This window comes from Hyperolius riggenbachi, chromosome 5 (genome assembly GCF_040937935.1).
Source record: "Hyperolius riggenbachi isolate aHypRig1 chromosome 5, aHypRig1.pri, whole genome shotgun sequence".
Taxonomy (NCBI): Eukaryota; Metazoa; Chordata; class Amphibia; order Anura; family Hyperoliidae; genus Hyperolius; species Hyperolius riggenbachi.
The window spans coordinates 69,215,983-69,228,714 of record NC_090650.1 but is presented as its reverse complement, the minus strand read 5'-3'; the positions used below and the strand labels follow the sequence as shown (position 1 = coordinate 69,228,714).

Sequence of the window (12,732 nt, the reverse complement as noted above, 5' to 3'; positions counted from 1 at the left end):
CCCACCCAGCATGGGTATGTGTAAAAATACACCCCAAAACACATTATACTACTTCTCCTGAGTATGGCAATACCACATGTGCGGCACTTTTTTGCAGCCTAACTGCGCTAAGGGGCCTAAAGTCCAATGAGCACCTTTAGGCTTTACAGGGGTGCTTACAATTTAGCACCCCCCAAAATGTCAGGACAGTAAACACACCCCACAAATCAGTGGCGTAGCTAAGGAGCTGTGGTCCCCGGTGCCAGTTTTACAATGGGGCCCTCCAAGCACTCTATACATAACATTTGATACGGCTCCGCAAAACCTGCCAATGACAACTACAGTGTCAGAGGTGCAAGAAGGGGATGGGGAACATTGTGTTAATGATCCCTGCTATTCAAAGTATCTATAGAAGTGATTATTATGAGCACAGGACCAATAGAGAGCTGATACTGTAGTTGAGGGAGGGCCCTTCGGGGCCCCTCTGGCCCAAGGGCCCTGATGCGGCCGCAACCTCTGCAACCCCTATTGCTACGCCCCTGCCACAAATGACCCCATTTTGGAAAGTAGACCCTTCAAGGTATTCAGAGAGGGGCATGGTGAGTCCGTGGCAGATTTCGTTTTTTTTTTGTCGCAAGTTAGAAGAAATGGAAACTTTTTTTTTTCTTTTTTTTTGTCACAAAGTGTCATTTTCCGCTTACTTGTGACAAAAAATAATATCTTCTATGAACTCACCATGCCTCTCAGTGAATACTTTGGGATGTCTTCTTTCCAAAATGGGGTCATTTGGGGGGTATTTATACTATCCTGGAATTCTAGCCCCTCATGAAACATGACAGGGGGACAGAAAAGTCATAGATGCTTGAAAATGGGAAAATTTACTTTTTGCACCATAGTTTGTAAACGCTATAACTTTTACCCAAACCAATAAATATACACTGAATGGGGTTTTTTTTATCCAAAACATGTTTGTCCACATTTTTCGCGCTGCATGTATACAGAAATTTTACTTTATTTGAAAACTGTCAGCACAGAAAGTTAAAAAAATCATTTTTTTGCCAAAATTCATGTCTTTTTTGCTGAATATAATAAAAAGTAAAAATCGCAGGAGCAATCAAATAGCACCAAAAGAAAGCTTTATTAGTGACAAGAAAAGGAGCCAAAATTCATTTAGGTGGTAGGTTGTATGAGCGAGCAATAAACCGTGAAAGCTGCAGTGGTCTGAATGGAAAAAAAGTGGCCGGTCCTTAAGGGGTAGAAAGCCCTAGGTCCTCAAGTGGTTAACAGGCACAGCCATTTATTAACCTCCCTGGCGGTATGATTCCTTCCTGATTTTAGGGTCTAAAAGCAGTACAAATTTTTTATGTGCTTTTAGACTCTAAAAGCAAGAAAAAAAAATCATACCAGAAGAGAGCCTCTGGAGCAGCCACTTTACTCACCTCCCTGGGATCCAGCACTGCAGTTCTCTCTCCATCCTCCGGGTAGCGCAGTAACCCTATAGTGAGATTGCCGGCTGTCATCATGATGACAGTCAGCAATCTCACTAGGGTGATGCAGGGCCTCTATGGACAGGAAGAGGTATGGTCGCCAGCCTCTGGATCGCTCGGGAGGTGAGTGAGAACGCCCGCTGCGCGCAATGCTCAGCATGGACTTCCCGACAGCTACTAGTGAAGCTCAGGGTTACTATTCTGAGGTGCAGTTTTTCAACCCGAGTGTAGCTCGTGGTTTCCGCTAAGGCGTTTAAGCAGCAATAAGTAACTTCTTGTTGTCTCCCTGATAATGGTGAGGTCCATGTAAGTCAGTAGGAGAAAATCACCCATTGCTGCCTTCTTGCTTACTGCTTCTGCATTTTTGATACTTAAAGATAATCTGTATTGTTAAAATCGCACAAAAGTAAACTTACCAGTGCGTTAGGGGACATCTCCTATTACCCTCTGTCACAATTTCGCCGCTCCCCGCCGCATTAAAAGTGGTTAAAAACTGTTTTAAATTTTTTTTATAAACAAACAAAATGGCCACCAAAACAGGAAGTAGGTTGATGTACAGTATGTCCACACATAGAAAATACATCCATACACAAGCAGGCTGTATACACCCTTCCTTTTGAATCTCAAGAGATCATTTGTGTGTTTCTTTCCCCCATGCACTGAAGTTTCAGGCTGCTCTTTTCTTCCTGCAAACAGCTTTGCCCTTGTCTGAATTTCCTCAGTATGTGAAAGCCCAGCCAGCTCAGAGGACGATTTATCCAGCTTGTAAAAGAGAAGAGAGAAGCTGCCCTAATCTAAATAATACACAGGCAGTGTGCATAGAGGGGCCTGGAAGGGGGAGTTCATAGCAGAACCACAACACTGAAGAACTTGGCAGCCTTCCAGACACAGGCTGACAAGTCTGACAGGGGAAAGATACATTGATTTATTACAGAGATGGTGGTAGTAGAACGTGCTGCAGTAAGCCAGAACACATTAGAATAGCTTTTGGAACTTGTAGGATGATAAAAAACAGAATGCAATTTTTGTTACGGAGTCTCTTTAAAGAAGAACTTTAACCCAGGATTGAACTTTGAACTTCATTCTAATCAGTAGTCGATGCCCAGATCAGGTCATCCCGGTGCCTGATCCATGCTGCGCTTCAGTTGGGTTCTGACCAAAGACCGTAATGTTATTATGGCTGTGCCGGCGCAGGTGGATTTCACAAGAAATCTCTAATTTGGGTGTTGGAAATAGCAACACCACAAATTACATACCTTCCTCGAGTTTCTACAACTCCGAGGGGAAATAGTTTTTAACACTACCCCGAGTTTCAGAGGTAGCTGGGTGAGCCTTTTTTGACTCACACTGAGCCCAACTGAACGTCGACGGGGTAATACATACGTGCTGATGCCCCTCTCCCACAAAAAATCTTTACCTTTTCTCGAATAGATCATCAGGGACGTTTGTGTGGCTCATATTATGGTGAAATACCTCCCACGGTGTGATGTCAGGGCCATGGCCCTGACAGATTTGTGTCTGTGAGCGTGTGTGGTGTGTGTGTGTGTGTTTTTTTGCAATTTTTTTTCTTTTATCTGTAAAGTTCCTCTTTAACCTAAATTTTTTTCTTTGCATATTCGTAAAACTGGAGTGGTTTCAGACACAACACAAATCAACATGTACAAACTGTAAATCTTTAATCCAAATCCAAAGTGATACACTGAATCATATCTGGATTTCATACTTTCTCTTTATATGGCGAATATGCTCATGAACTATATGCAGAATTTATATACATTTTTTTTTTTATTCTTTATCCAGAAACAAAAATATAAGTGTTTCCATACAGTAAACATTTTCCCATACTGAAGATACATTTACATGTAGTCATTAAGGCACAAGATAAATATAGAATGACATATCATGATGCTTCAAGCCAGGCATGGCATATTTAGAAATCAAATTCTTCTGCCACTGTGGCATTAGGCTTTTGTAGCGTACAAAACAAGATAATAAAAGCAGCAACACGGAAGAAGTCTTGTTAGATTTAGCGCAAGAAAACAATTTGTACAATAGAGCGTCTACAAGAGCATAGTGCAGGCCCTTCTTGTTCTCCATATTACACCACTGTTCAGTGATGCAGGCTGGGAGAACGCTGGCCTATTTTGGAAAAAGAGCAAAAACAAAGCAGGGCGATATTTGCTGAACTGTTTTAAAAGGAATCTGAAGTGAAAATAAACTTATGAGATAATGAATTGTATGTGTAGTACAGCTAAGAAATAGAACATTAGCAAAGAAAAGTCTCATATTGTTTTGAGTACAAGAAGAGTTAAAGAGAAACTCCGACCAAGAATTTAACTTTATCCCAATCAGTAGCTGATACCCCCTTTTACATGAGAAATCTATTGCATTTCACAAACAGACCATCAGGGGGCGCTGTATGACTGATATTGTGGTGAAACCCCTCCCACAAGAAGCTCTGAGTACCGCGGTACTCTGGGCAAACTGCCACAATGTAACAATGTTCACAGACAGGAAATGGCTGTTTACAGCTGTCTGTAACAGCCAGAACAGCTAGAAACAGCTACATAACCTGCCCACAGTAACAATGTCACCATGTAATACATGTCAGAATGTGAATCTGGGAGAGGAAAGATTTTACAATGAGCAAACACTGACTAAATCATTTATACATAATTATTGTAAAAATGAAGCACTTTTTTTATTACATTATTTTCACTGGAGTTCCTCTTTAAGAAACGTCAGTTATCTATGCAAATGAGCTTCTTTGAGCTCTCCGATCCAATTTGGGTCAGAGACCGTGCTGTTTTCTGAAGCACTTATACATCAAAGAAACCGTGAGACACAGATTTAGATAAGGTTTTACTGCAGGGAGGTTCAAAGGGTCATTAGCTCTGCTATGTTTCATAGGTTAAAATACAGAGTGTAATTTGTCATCTGCAAATATGACAAAATACAATATTTTAAAAAAAGCTATATAATTGAAAAAAAAAATATGAGACTCTTTTCTTTGCTACTAATGTTTTAATAATTATCCGTACTACGCAACCAATTCATTATAGGTTACTTTTTGTTTCGCTTCAGTGTCACTTTAAGGAGGAAATATTTTCACTGTACAGTAGGGGATAACATGAGGAAAAATCGGACTCCTTCAGACAGTTTTAGAAGAGATGCAGTGAATGGGTACCAATACCAAATAGTCATGTTCACTTTCCTCTTCCAATCTGTATCTGCAATGTTACACATAAATATATAGTGTTTTTATAATATGCATTTTATGATGTTTATATTGTACCATGACCTGTGGCTGCTTCTTCCTATAAAGGTCCCACTGCATTAGGAGATGCTCGTACAGCACCACTGATAGGGCAGCACACTCCCTTGCCCTCTCATTATACGATGGAACGGTGATAGGAGGATGTGGGATTAATCTGAGTTTGGCCCCCTTAAAGAGGAACTTTAACCAGGGATTGAACTTCATCCCAATCAGTACCTGATGCCCTTTTTTCCCACGAGAAATCGTAACCTTTTCTCAAACAGATCATCAAAGGGTTCTGTGTGTCTGATATTGTGTGAAGCCCCTCCCACAGTATGATGTCAGAACCATGGTCCTGACAGTTTCCTGTCTGTGAACCTTGTTGCACTGTGGGAGGGAATGGCTGTTTCCAACTGCCAAGCAAGCTGTATCTCCCTCTGTGCATATATAAAAGAAAGCCACCTTTTAGCCTATCAAATTGTTAGTGAAGTGGTTTATAGATAATGGCAGTTGGTGCCGTCTAGTTTTCTTCTTCTTGTTTGCCAGTAAAGATGCTGACCTGCAGGCTCATTGTGTATCAAAGTGTGATGTCATGACTATGGTCTTGCCAGTTCAGCCTATCACATTGTAGGTGGGTGTGTTTACAGATAATGGCAGCTAGTGCTGTCTAATTTTTTTCTTGTCTGCCAGCAGTAAAGATGCTGACCAGCAGGCTCAGGTTAGATCGAACAACATAAATTACATGGCGAACATCAATCATTTCTTGATTTATCTTCTATTTTTTAACTTCTCACTTAGCAATGTATTCTCCCCCCCCCCCCCCCCTTAATATGATTTTTTTTCGTAAAGTTCCTTTTTAAACTATACACTTTCAGGTGAACTCTGCTACAAAATAACCAGTTTGGCCGTAGCAGAAATAATTCCCAAAAGGCTCAGCATGCTATTAACTGAGCATAACCATATTAAAATCATTTGCTTCTGAATCTGCTTACAAACACCCGATTAACGTGAGATCCTTGGAAAGGACAGCATCAATTACAGTAACACCAAGCAACAAACCTCTGCTTAATCCAGGCAGCTAAAAGGATCAACAATACAGAGTTTATTCTAATCCTTCTTTTCAAGACATTGGCATCCTTCACTTCTTCTATAACGAAACATTATTATAACCGAAAATCCAGATCAATACTGAAAACCAACAAAGAAAACAAAACAAAAAATACAAAATATAATAGTACATATTTACACGGTGGTAAAATACAAAAGAAGCTCGATTTGCCTGAAGCATAAAACATATTCCCAGGATTTATAAAAGGATATCTAGAACTGTAATGCAGAGCCTATTGCACATTTTTAGAGTGAGAATAAAGCGGCACAGCTAAGTAAGATGGATGGCGGCGTATAACAAGAAACAACATAAAAAAAAACACAAGTGAAAGTAAGGATGAGCAGAATTCATGAAATAAATGGATCTATAAAAAAATATATCAGGAAATCCTGCGAGTGATGCATTCTCTGGCGCTGAAGATAGAAGGTGCTTTGTGACATGTCCGGGAGGCTAGTTTGTTACCGAACTCCCTGTCCCGTCTTCTGTTAAATCATACCTGTGAGGGAAGAGATTTTCATACATTTTTTTCTAGAATTTAAAATAAACAGTAAAGTAGAAGAAACTTCTATTGCAGCATAAATACACCTCAGTTCATTTTCACCAAATCAGCACCCATTTCTTAAAAGATGCAAGAGGCAACGAAAAGAAAATCTAATTTACGTACAGTACCTGGGGCTTCCTCCAGCCCCTAGAAGCCTATGTGTCCCTCGCCACAGCTCGGCTCTCAGCCAGTGTCCGGGAGTCCCCTCCCCAGCAGCCGCCAACCTGGCCAGGTGCGCATGCATGAGCGCTCGCCCTCTCCCGTTGCCAGGAGTGTTCTGCACAGGGCACAGAAGTAATGCATCTGCACAGAACACTCCCGGCTATGGTAAGTAAATCTGATTTTCTTTTAGTTTCCTCATGTATTCTTTAAAGTGTACCAGAGCTCACGTAACTAAAAGGTTTTATACATACCTGGGGCTTCCTCCAGCCCCATCCACTCGGATCACTCCCACGCCGCTGCCCTCTGCTGCCCGCAGCTTCGGTACTGGGTCCCGTCAGTCGGAGCCAGTCTGACGTAAGAGAAGTGCGCCCTCTACTTATCTCTCCAGTGGCTGCTGGAGAGATACACTCTGAGTAGACTGGCTCCGACTGACGGCAGTGACAGGACCCAGTTCTGGAGCTGCAGACATCGGAGGATGTCGGCGTGGGAGTTATCCGAGCGGATGGGGCTGGAGGAAGCCCCAGGTATGTATAAATCTTTTTAGTTATATGAGCTCTGGTTTCCTTTAAGCTAAGTACAGGTAGTCCCCAGGTTACGAACGCCCGACTTACGAACGACCCATCGATACGACGCGATGACGTCACGCAGCCTGGGGACTACCTCTTGTGCCCCCTTTCCTAATGCAGAGTATGCGCAGGAGAAGGCGCAACAAGTCTCACCTTCTTCCATGGCAGCTCCGGGCCAATCAGCGGCGTCCTCTCACCCCTCAATGTTCCTCCCATCGGCTTCCCTAGCATCGCGTAATGACGCAATCAGAAGGAGACCCTGCGGCTCCTTCTGATTGCTGCGCATACTCTGCATTAGGGGGCATAAAAGGCACAAGGGGGGCAGAGAAGACACAGCGGGGGGCACAAAAGGCACAAGGGGGGCAGAGATGACACAGCGGGGGGCACGAAAGGCACAAGGGGGGCAGAGATGACACAGAGGGGGGGCATGAAAGGCACAAGGGGGGCAGAGATGACACAGAGGGGGGCACGAAAGGCACAAGGGGGGCAGAGATGACACAGAGGGGGGCACGAAAGGCACAAGAGGGGGAAGAGATGACACAGGCGGGCACGAAAGGCACAACTGGGCAGAGATGACACAGAGGGGGGGGGGGGGCACTGGAAGCACAGGGGACAGAGAAGGCACAGCGTCCCGACTTAAGGACGGATTCAGGTTAAGAACGAGCCTACAGTCCCTATCTCGTTTGTTAACCGGGGACTACCTGTACACATTTTCAGTTTGTTGACTAGCGAGGATCAGGACACAATGCCTCAGGCTACAGATCGTAGCCAAGTTCTATAGCGATGCATCTGTTGCTATTTACCTACCGCACTCCTACGCAAGTTTGGCTTTCTGAAGGCTCCGGTGGATATAGCCCAGCACAATCGGGTCCGCTCTACTGTGCATACAGCAGACCCAATCACGCTTGGCCATTTCCACTGGTGCCGACCTGAAAGCCGCGCCTGTGCAGGAGCGCGGAAGGTAAATATTTACATGGCTGCTGTCCGGGGGCTGCCATCACAGGATCCCAGAGAGTAAAGAGGATGAGGGAAGCCTCATTAGGATCCAGAGGTTTCCCCGTCCTGAGGTAAGTATCCCCCAGGGGCTGTTGTTTTTTTTTATTCTCTTTAAAGGGGCTGATTATGTGGATAATTAATTAAGTGGACACAGAGGGGCCTGGTCCAATTCACAGTTTTCTCCTAGGAGATATCTAATCTTCTGTTTAAAATAACTTTTCAGCACTCTGCAATTCAACCACTTAATGACAAGCTGACTTATAAAAACGTCCTGCTAGAGCCTCTTAATGGCTCCAGACAGTGGTGCTGCTGCTGCTGTGCACGTGAAAATAGTGAGAAAAAAATACCAAACGAAATATACACCTTTATTTCCAAATACTATATTGTGACCATACTTTGTACTAGGGACATAATTAAAATCTTGTAATAGATAACCAGGCAGATAAATGTGTGGGCTTTATGCACAGTAGGAGTGTTTACCATATATTAAAACTATAGGGGATGAAATTGGAGAAATTGGGTATTTTTTCCTTGTTTTTGCCTTTAAAATGCATAGAAAATAAAGTAATTACTGAAAACAAATATCAACCCCAAAAAGCCCAATTGGTGGTGAAAAAAACAAGATATAGATCATTTAATTGCGATTAGTAGTGATTAAGCTATTGGCAAATGACAGGGATGAGCACTGAAAGGTGAAAATCGCTCTTGTCCATTAGGGTAAAAACACCTTTGGGGTGAAGTGGTTGAAAAAAATACCAAAAAGTAAGTGAAAAAATACTGTCAACACTATTCTGAGTATTTTCTTGCTTGCTGGTGGCTTGAAAGGCATTTTATTGATAAGGTGTGAAAATATCACCAAGGAGAAAACTGGAGAAAAAGTGAATTGGATCAGGCCCAGTGTGTCATCAATAAAATGTTTTCTTGATTGAAAATGAACAACACACGTAAAATAATATAAGAAGAGGTGGAGCTTCTATTTTTATATGTAATTACTATAAAGTATAATCCTAATCTACCACCCAGCAGTACTAACATTAGAAGTAGGAATTCTGAGCTATCCCTGCGCTCTACACCAGACTGCTTTTCCTGTGTCTGACCCATTTGTATTTGTTTGTGTGTTTTATTAGAAGATAAACATTTTCTTCTTACCACTGCGTCCATCCTTTGGCAATTTCCTCCGCATTCAGCTCCAGCAATAACTGTAAAATGAATGGAAATAAATCATTCAAGACTCTTCTGGATACTACTGCTCCAAGGCAAATTCAGTTCCAACACAATCTGTGCACTCGCCGAGTCCAAGATTCATGGAAGTCAGAATGAGGCGTTCTGAGAAATGGGGGCATTATCTGCATAAGGAATGCACAGATTGCCAGCGTATGCTTGCTGCAGGGTCAATCTACAAAGCGGAAATCCATCATGTATTGGCAATGCCACACACACGGCTATGGTGATTATAGTATATCATGGTGAATGGCCATTATTAGGCAACATCATAAGCCCAGGGCAAAAACATCATTAGTGTATCTCCTCCAGCATAGAGTGATTGCCACGTAGGCTGGAGAAACGCAGGACATCTCAGCAGAGGATAACATGGGGAAAAATACTTAGATTCAAAAACAACTTTACTGGGAAGACGTAGAACATTTTTAACAACCGATGAACCCTCTAGAACTGGGATGTGTGGGTGCAACAATACTAAATATGGAGATGGTGTTAGATTGTACGGAAGATATTTAAAGACCTATCTCCAAGCCCAAATATATTCCTAGATCTGTATAGGCAATCTTTGGCAGAACCTGTTTCCATCTGTTTATTAGCTCCTTGCTTAGCTGATTTCATATATATTATGTTATATAATCACTTTTAAAGGTACCTGGTGAGGAGCTCAGGCACTTATCTGTGACAACTATTGATTAACAAGGTGTTTTTTTGTTTTTTTTAAACTGGGATGGGAATAGCGTGTCTAGGTGTTTTTAAGTACTGCTGTATATCCCCCCCTCCCCCTGCTAATCTCTTCTGTAAATGTTATCAAATTCCTTTCATGAAAGGATGTCAGACCAGTGACTCCTGAGGGGAGGGGGAGAATCACTCTCCCTACATCTGTTAACCCTGTGTGTACTTTATATCTTTAGCAGATGACAGGTCTCACTAGCTTAAACTGCAGCTGTAGTTTTGTCACTGAATAGCTGTCTGAGGAGAATAATGCACTGATGTGTTCAGAGCTAGCAGCTTTAAAGGGACTCCGAGCTCACGAAAAAAAGAAAAGTTGTACTCACCAGGGGCTTTCTCCATCCCAGTGCTGGTCGGGAGGTCCCACGCCGGCGTCCTGGCTCCTCTCCTTCTCCCCGCTCCGGTATAGCTGACAGGCCGCAGCCCGGGCGACACTCGGTGGAGTGTCGGGCTGCAGCTTCCGCGTATGACGCGGATTACGTCACACGCCGGCCGCCTCGCGTCATCACGGCGGCCGGCGTGAAAGTACTGCGCATGCGCGATTAAAGCGCGCATGCGCAGTACTTTCACGCCGGCCGCCGTGATGACGCGAGGCGGCCGGCGTGTGACGTAATCCGCGTCATACGCGGAAGCTGCAGCCCGACACTCCACCGAGTGTCGCCCGGGCTGCGGCCTGTCAGCTATACCGGAGCGGGGAGAAGGAGAGGAGCCAGGACGCCGGCGTGGGACCTCCCGACCAGCACTGGGCTGGAGAAAGCCCCTGGTGAGTACAACTTTTCTTTTTTTCGTGAGCTCGGAGTCCCTTTAAATGTATCCATCTGCAACATCTTTTGTGTGTGAAAACCGATACCAAGGCAGGATTTTCCAATGCGCCTAAAACTTAGAAACAATGAATTACAGCTTTTGCCTTTGATATTTATTATGAAAAGTAGGCAAATGCTTACACAGCTATTTATACATAATTTGTACATTGTTATATTAGAACACTTGGTGATTGATAGTTTCCCTTTAAAAAAAAACTGCTTTCTCTTTTAGTTACAAAGGCTTCACTTTATTTCTACCAGTTATACTAAATTTTCAGTATTTTCCTCACAACCAGCATGCCAGACATGGCTTACCTTTCCAAGCAATCCTTTATCCCTAGATAAGAACCCTCCACTATTCTTTACAGCAACGTCTAGTGTTCTTCTCTGGAGATCTGGCAATGCCACATTGAACTCAAACCTGGAAATGAAGCAAATAATAATCTGTGGGTATTATTACCATTATCAATATGCACTTAAATAGGGTGGGTGGAACCAAGGATGGCTGCTTTGAGTCTCTTGATTAGATTTTTGGCAGCTGTCACAGAAGTTGCAAGGCCCCAACTATGAATTTACTCCCTCTGATAAAGGGGTCCATAATTCAGATCAGGTGTTTTGTGGCTGCACTTGTTATGTGTGTGAAGATTATGATGGTTACACTTGTTTTATGACCCTTGCAAGATGGGCCCTTAGGCTGTGAGGATCACAAGGGGTGGCTACATTGGGTGTAAACATTAGGGGGGCCCCCCATCAAAGTTTTGCTGGTAGGACATCATGTTTATAGTTACGCTCCTGCTACTGGAGTGAGGATTTTTGCAAGTCCCCCAATGGCCTCAATTCACTAAGCTTAACTCCTGTCTATAATAACTATTCTGAGCTGTTTTACAGTTATCACCATGGTGATATCATTGTGATAACTGTAAAACAGCTCAGAAGAGTTATTAAGGACAGGAGTTAAGCTTAGTGAATTGAGGCCAATGACTCAGCATAGCAAGGTGGAACAGAACTTGTCACCACCACCCTCAGGATGTAACGGAGGATTGGGTGTGGACTACCCTATTTACCTTCATGTCATCAGAGATTGCTGGATATTACTTTGTCCCCGGGTTGTATGAAGAATCAATATATTTCCCAGGAGGACTCCAGCCACCAACCATCCTGCAGGGATTTAAAGGGGGGCCCCACACTCATAATGTCCTATCTTGCTCCACTGGAGCGTGAGAGTGTGAATGTGTGAGTGTTCAGTAAGCAGAGGACTATTGTGTGGCCACACAACCTAAGTTTATTATTGCTCCTGCATTCAGTCATCCTGCTTTGTGCCAGTCGCCTAGTCACGATCGACTTATAAGTCTTTATGTTCGGTTTTATGGGTTGGGACTTTTTTGTGTTGGACTTGATTTGTAAGAGAAATTTTGTATTGGATTCCCTGTATGTATGTAAGCTATACATTTGTATACTTCGGCTAGACTTTGAACCTTTTTTCTCTTATAGTTTATAGCCCTGACAATTTCTGCAATGCTTTACAGAGTACATTGAAAAATTCAAGAAATTAAGTACACCTGTAACATTTGTCACACATACAACTAAACATATTTATGGTATCAGTATGCCTTCCTGAGCTCATTGCTGCAAATGTCTTCGCTCTCCGTCATCTTATTTTTTTTTTCTTTCAATAAGAAAATCATTGATCATCATTAAATATGGCCAGGTCCCCATTGTGGGGGCATTGTGGGGTGCACACACTTCCTGCACATTCATCAAGCTTCAGCCACACACAGGGTCCGGCGTTACAAATAGAGAGAGCAGAGATGGGTGGCAACAGGGCGGGACAGAGTGAAGAGCTCCACCTCTTCCTGTCTCACTGCTTTCGACTTTCTATATTGT

General features: G+C 43.1%; 1 protein-coding gene across 3 annotated transcripts in view; it reads right to left on the bottom strand.

The window, feature by feature from the left end:
• Positions 1–3,125: 3,125 nt before the first annotated feature.
• The window catches only part of ESYT2 (extended synaptotagmin 2), a 202,168-nt gene continuing 192,561 nt past the window's right edge, over positions 3,126–12,732 (bottom strand). For all 3 annotated transcript variants that reach the window (XM_068235843.1, XM_068235844.1, XM_068235845.1), the window contains 3 exons: positions 11,164–11,269; positions 9,245–9,294; positions 3,126–6,326 (listed from right to left, as the gene is read on the bottom strand). In XM_068235843.1, the coding sequence (XP_068091944.1) occupies positions 6,281–6,326; positions 9,245–9,294; positions 11,164–11,269 (202 nt within the window). In that variant the 3' untranslated portion in view covers positions 3,126–6,280. The remainder of the gene's footprint in view (positions 6,327–9,244; positions 9,295–11,163; positions 11,270–12,732) is intronic.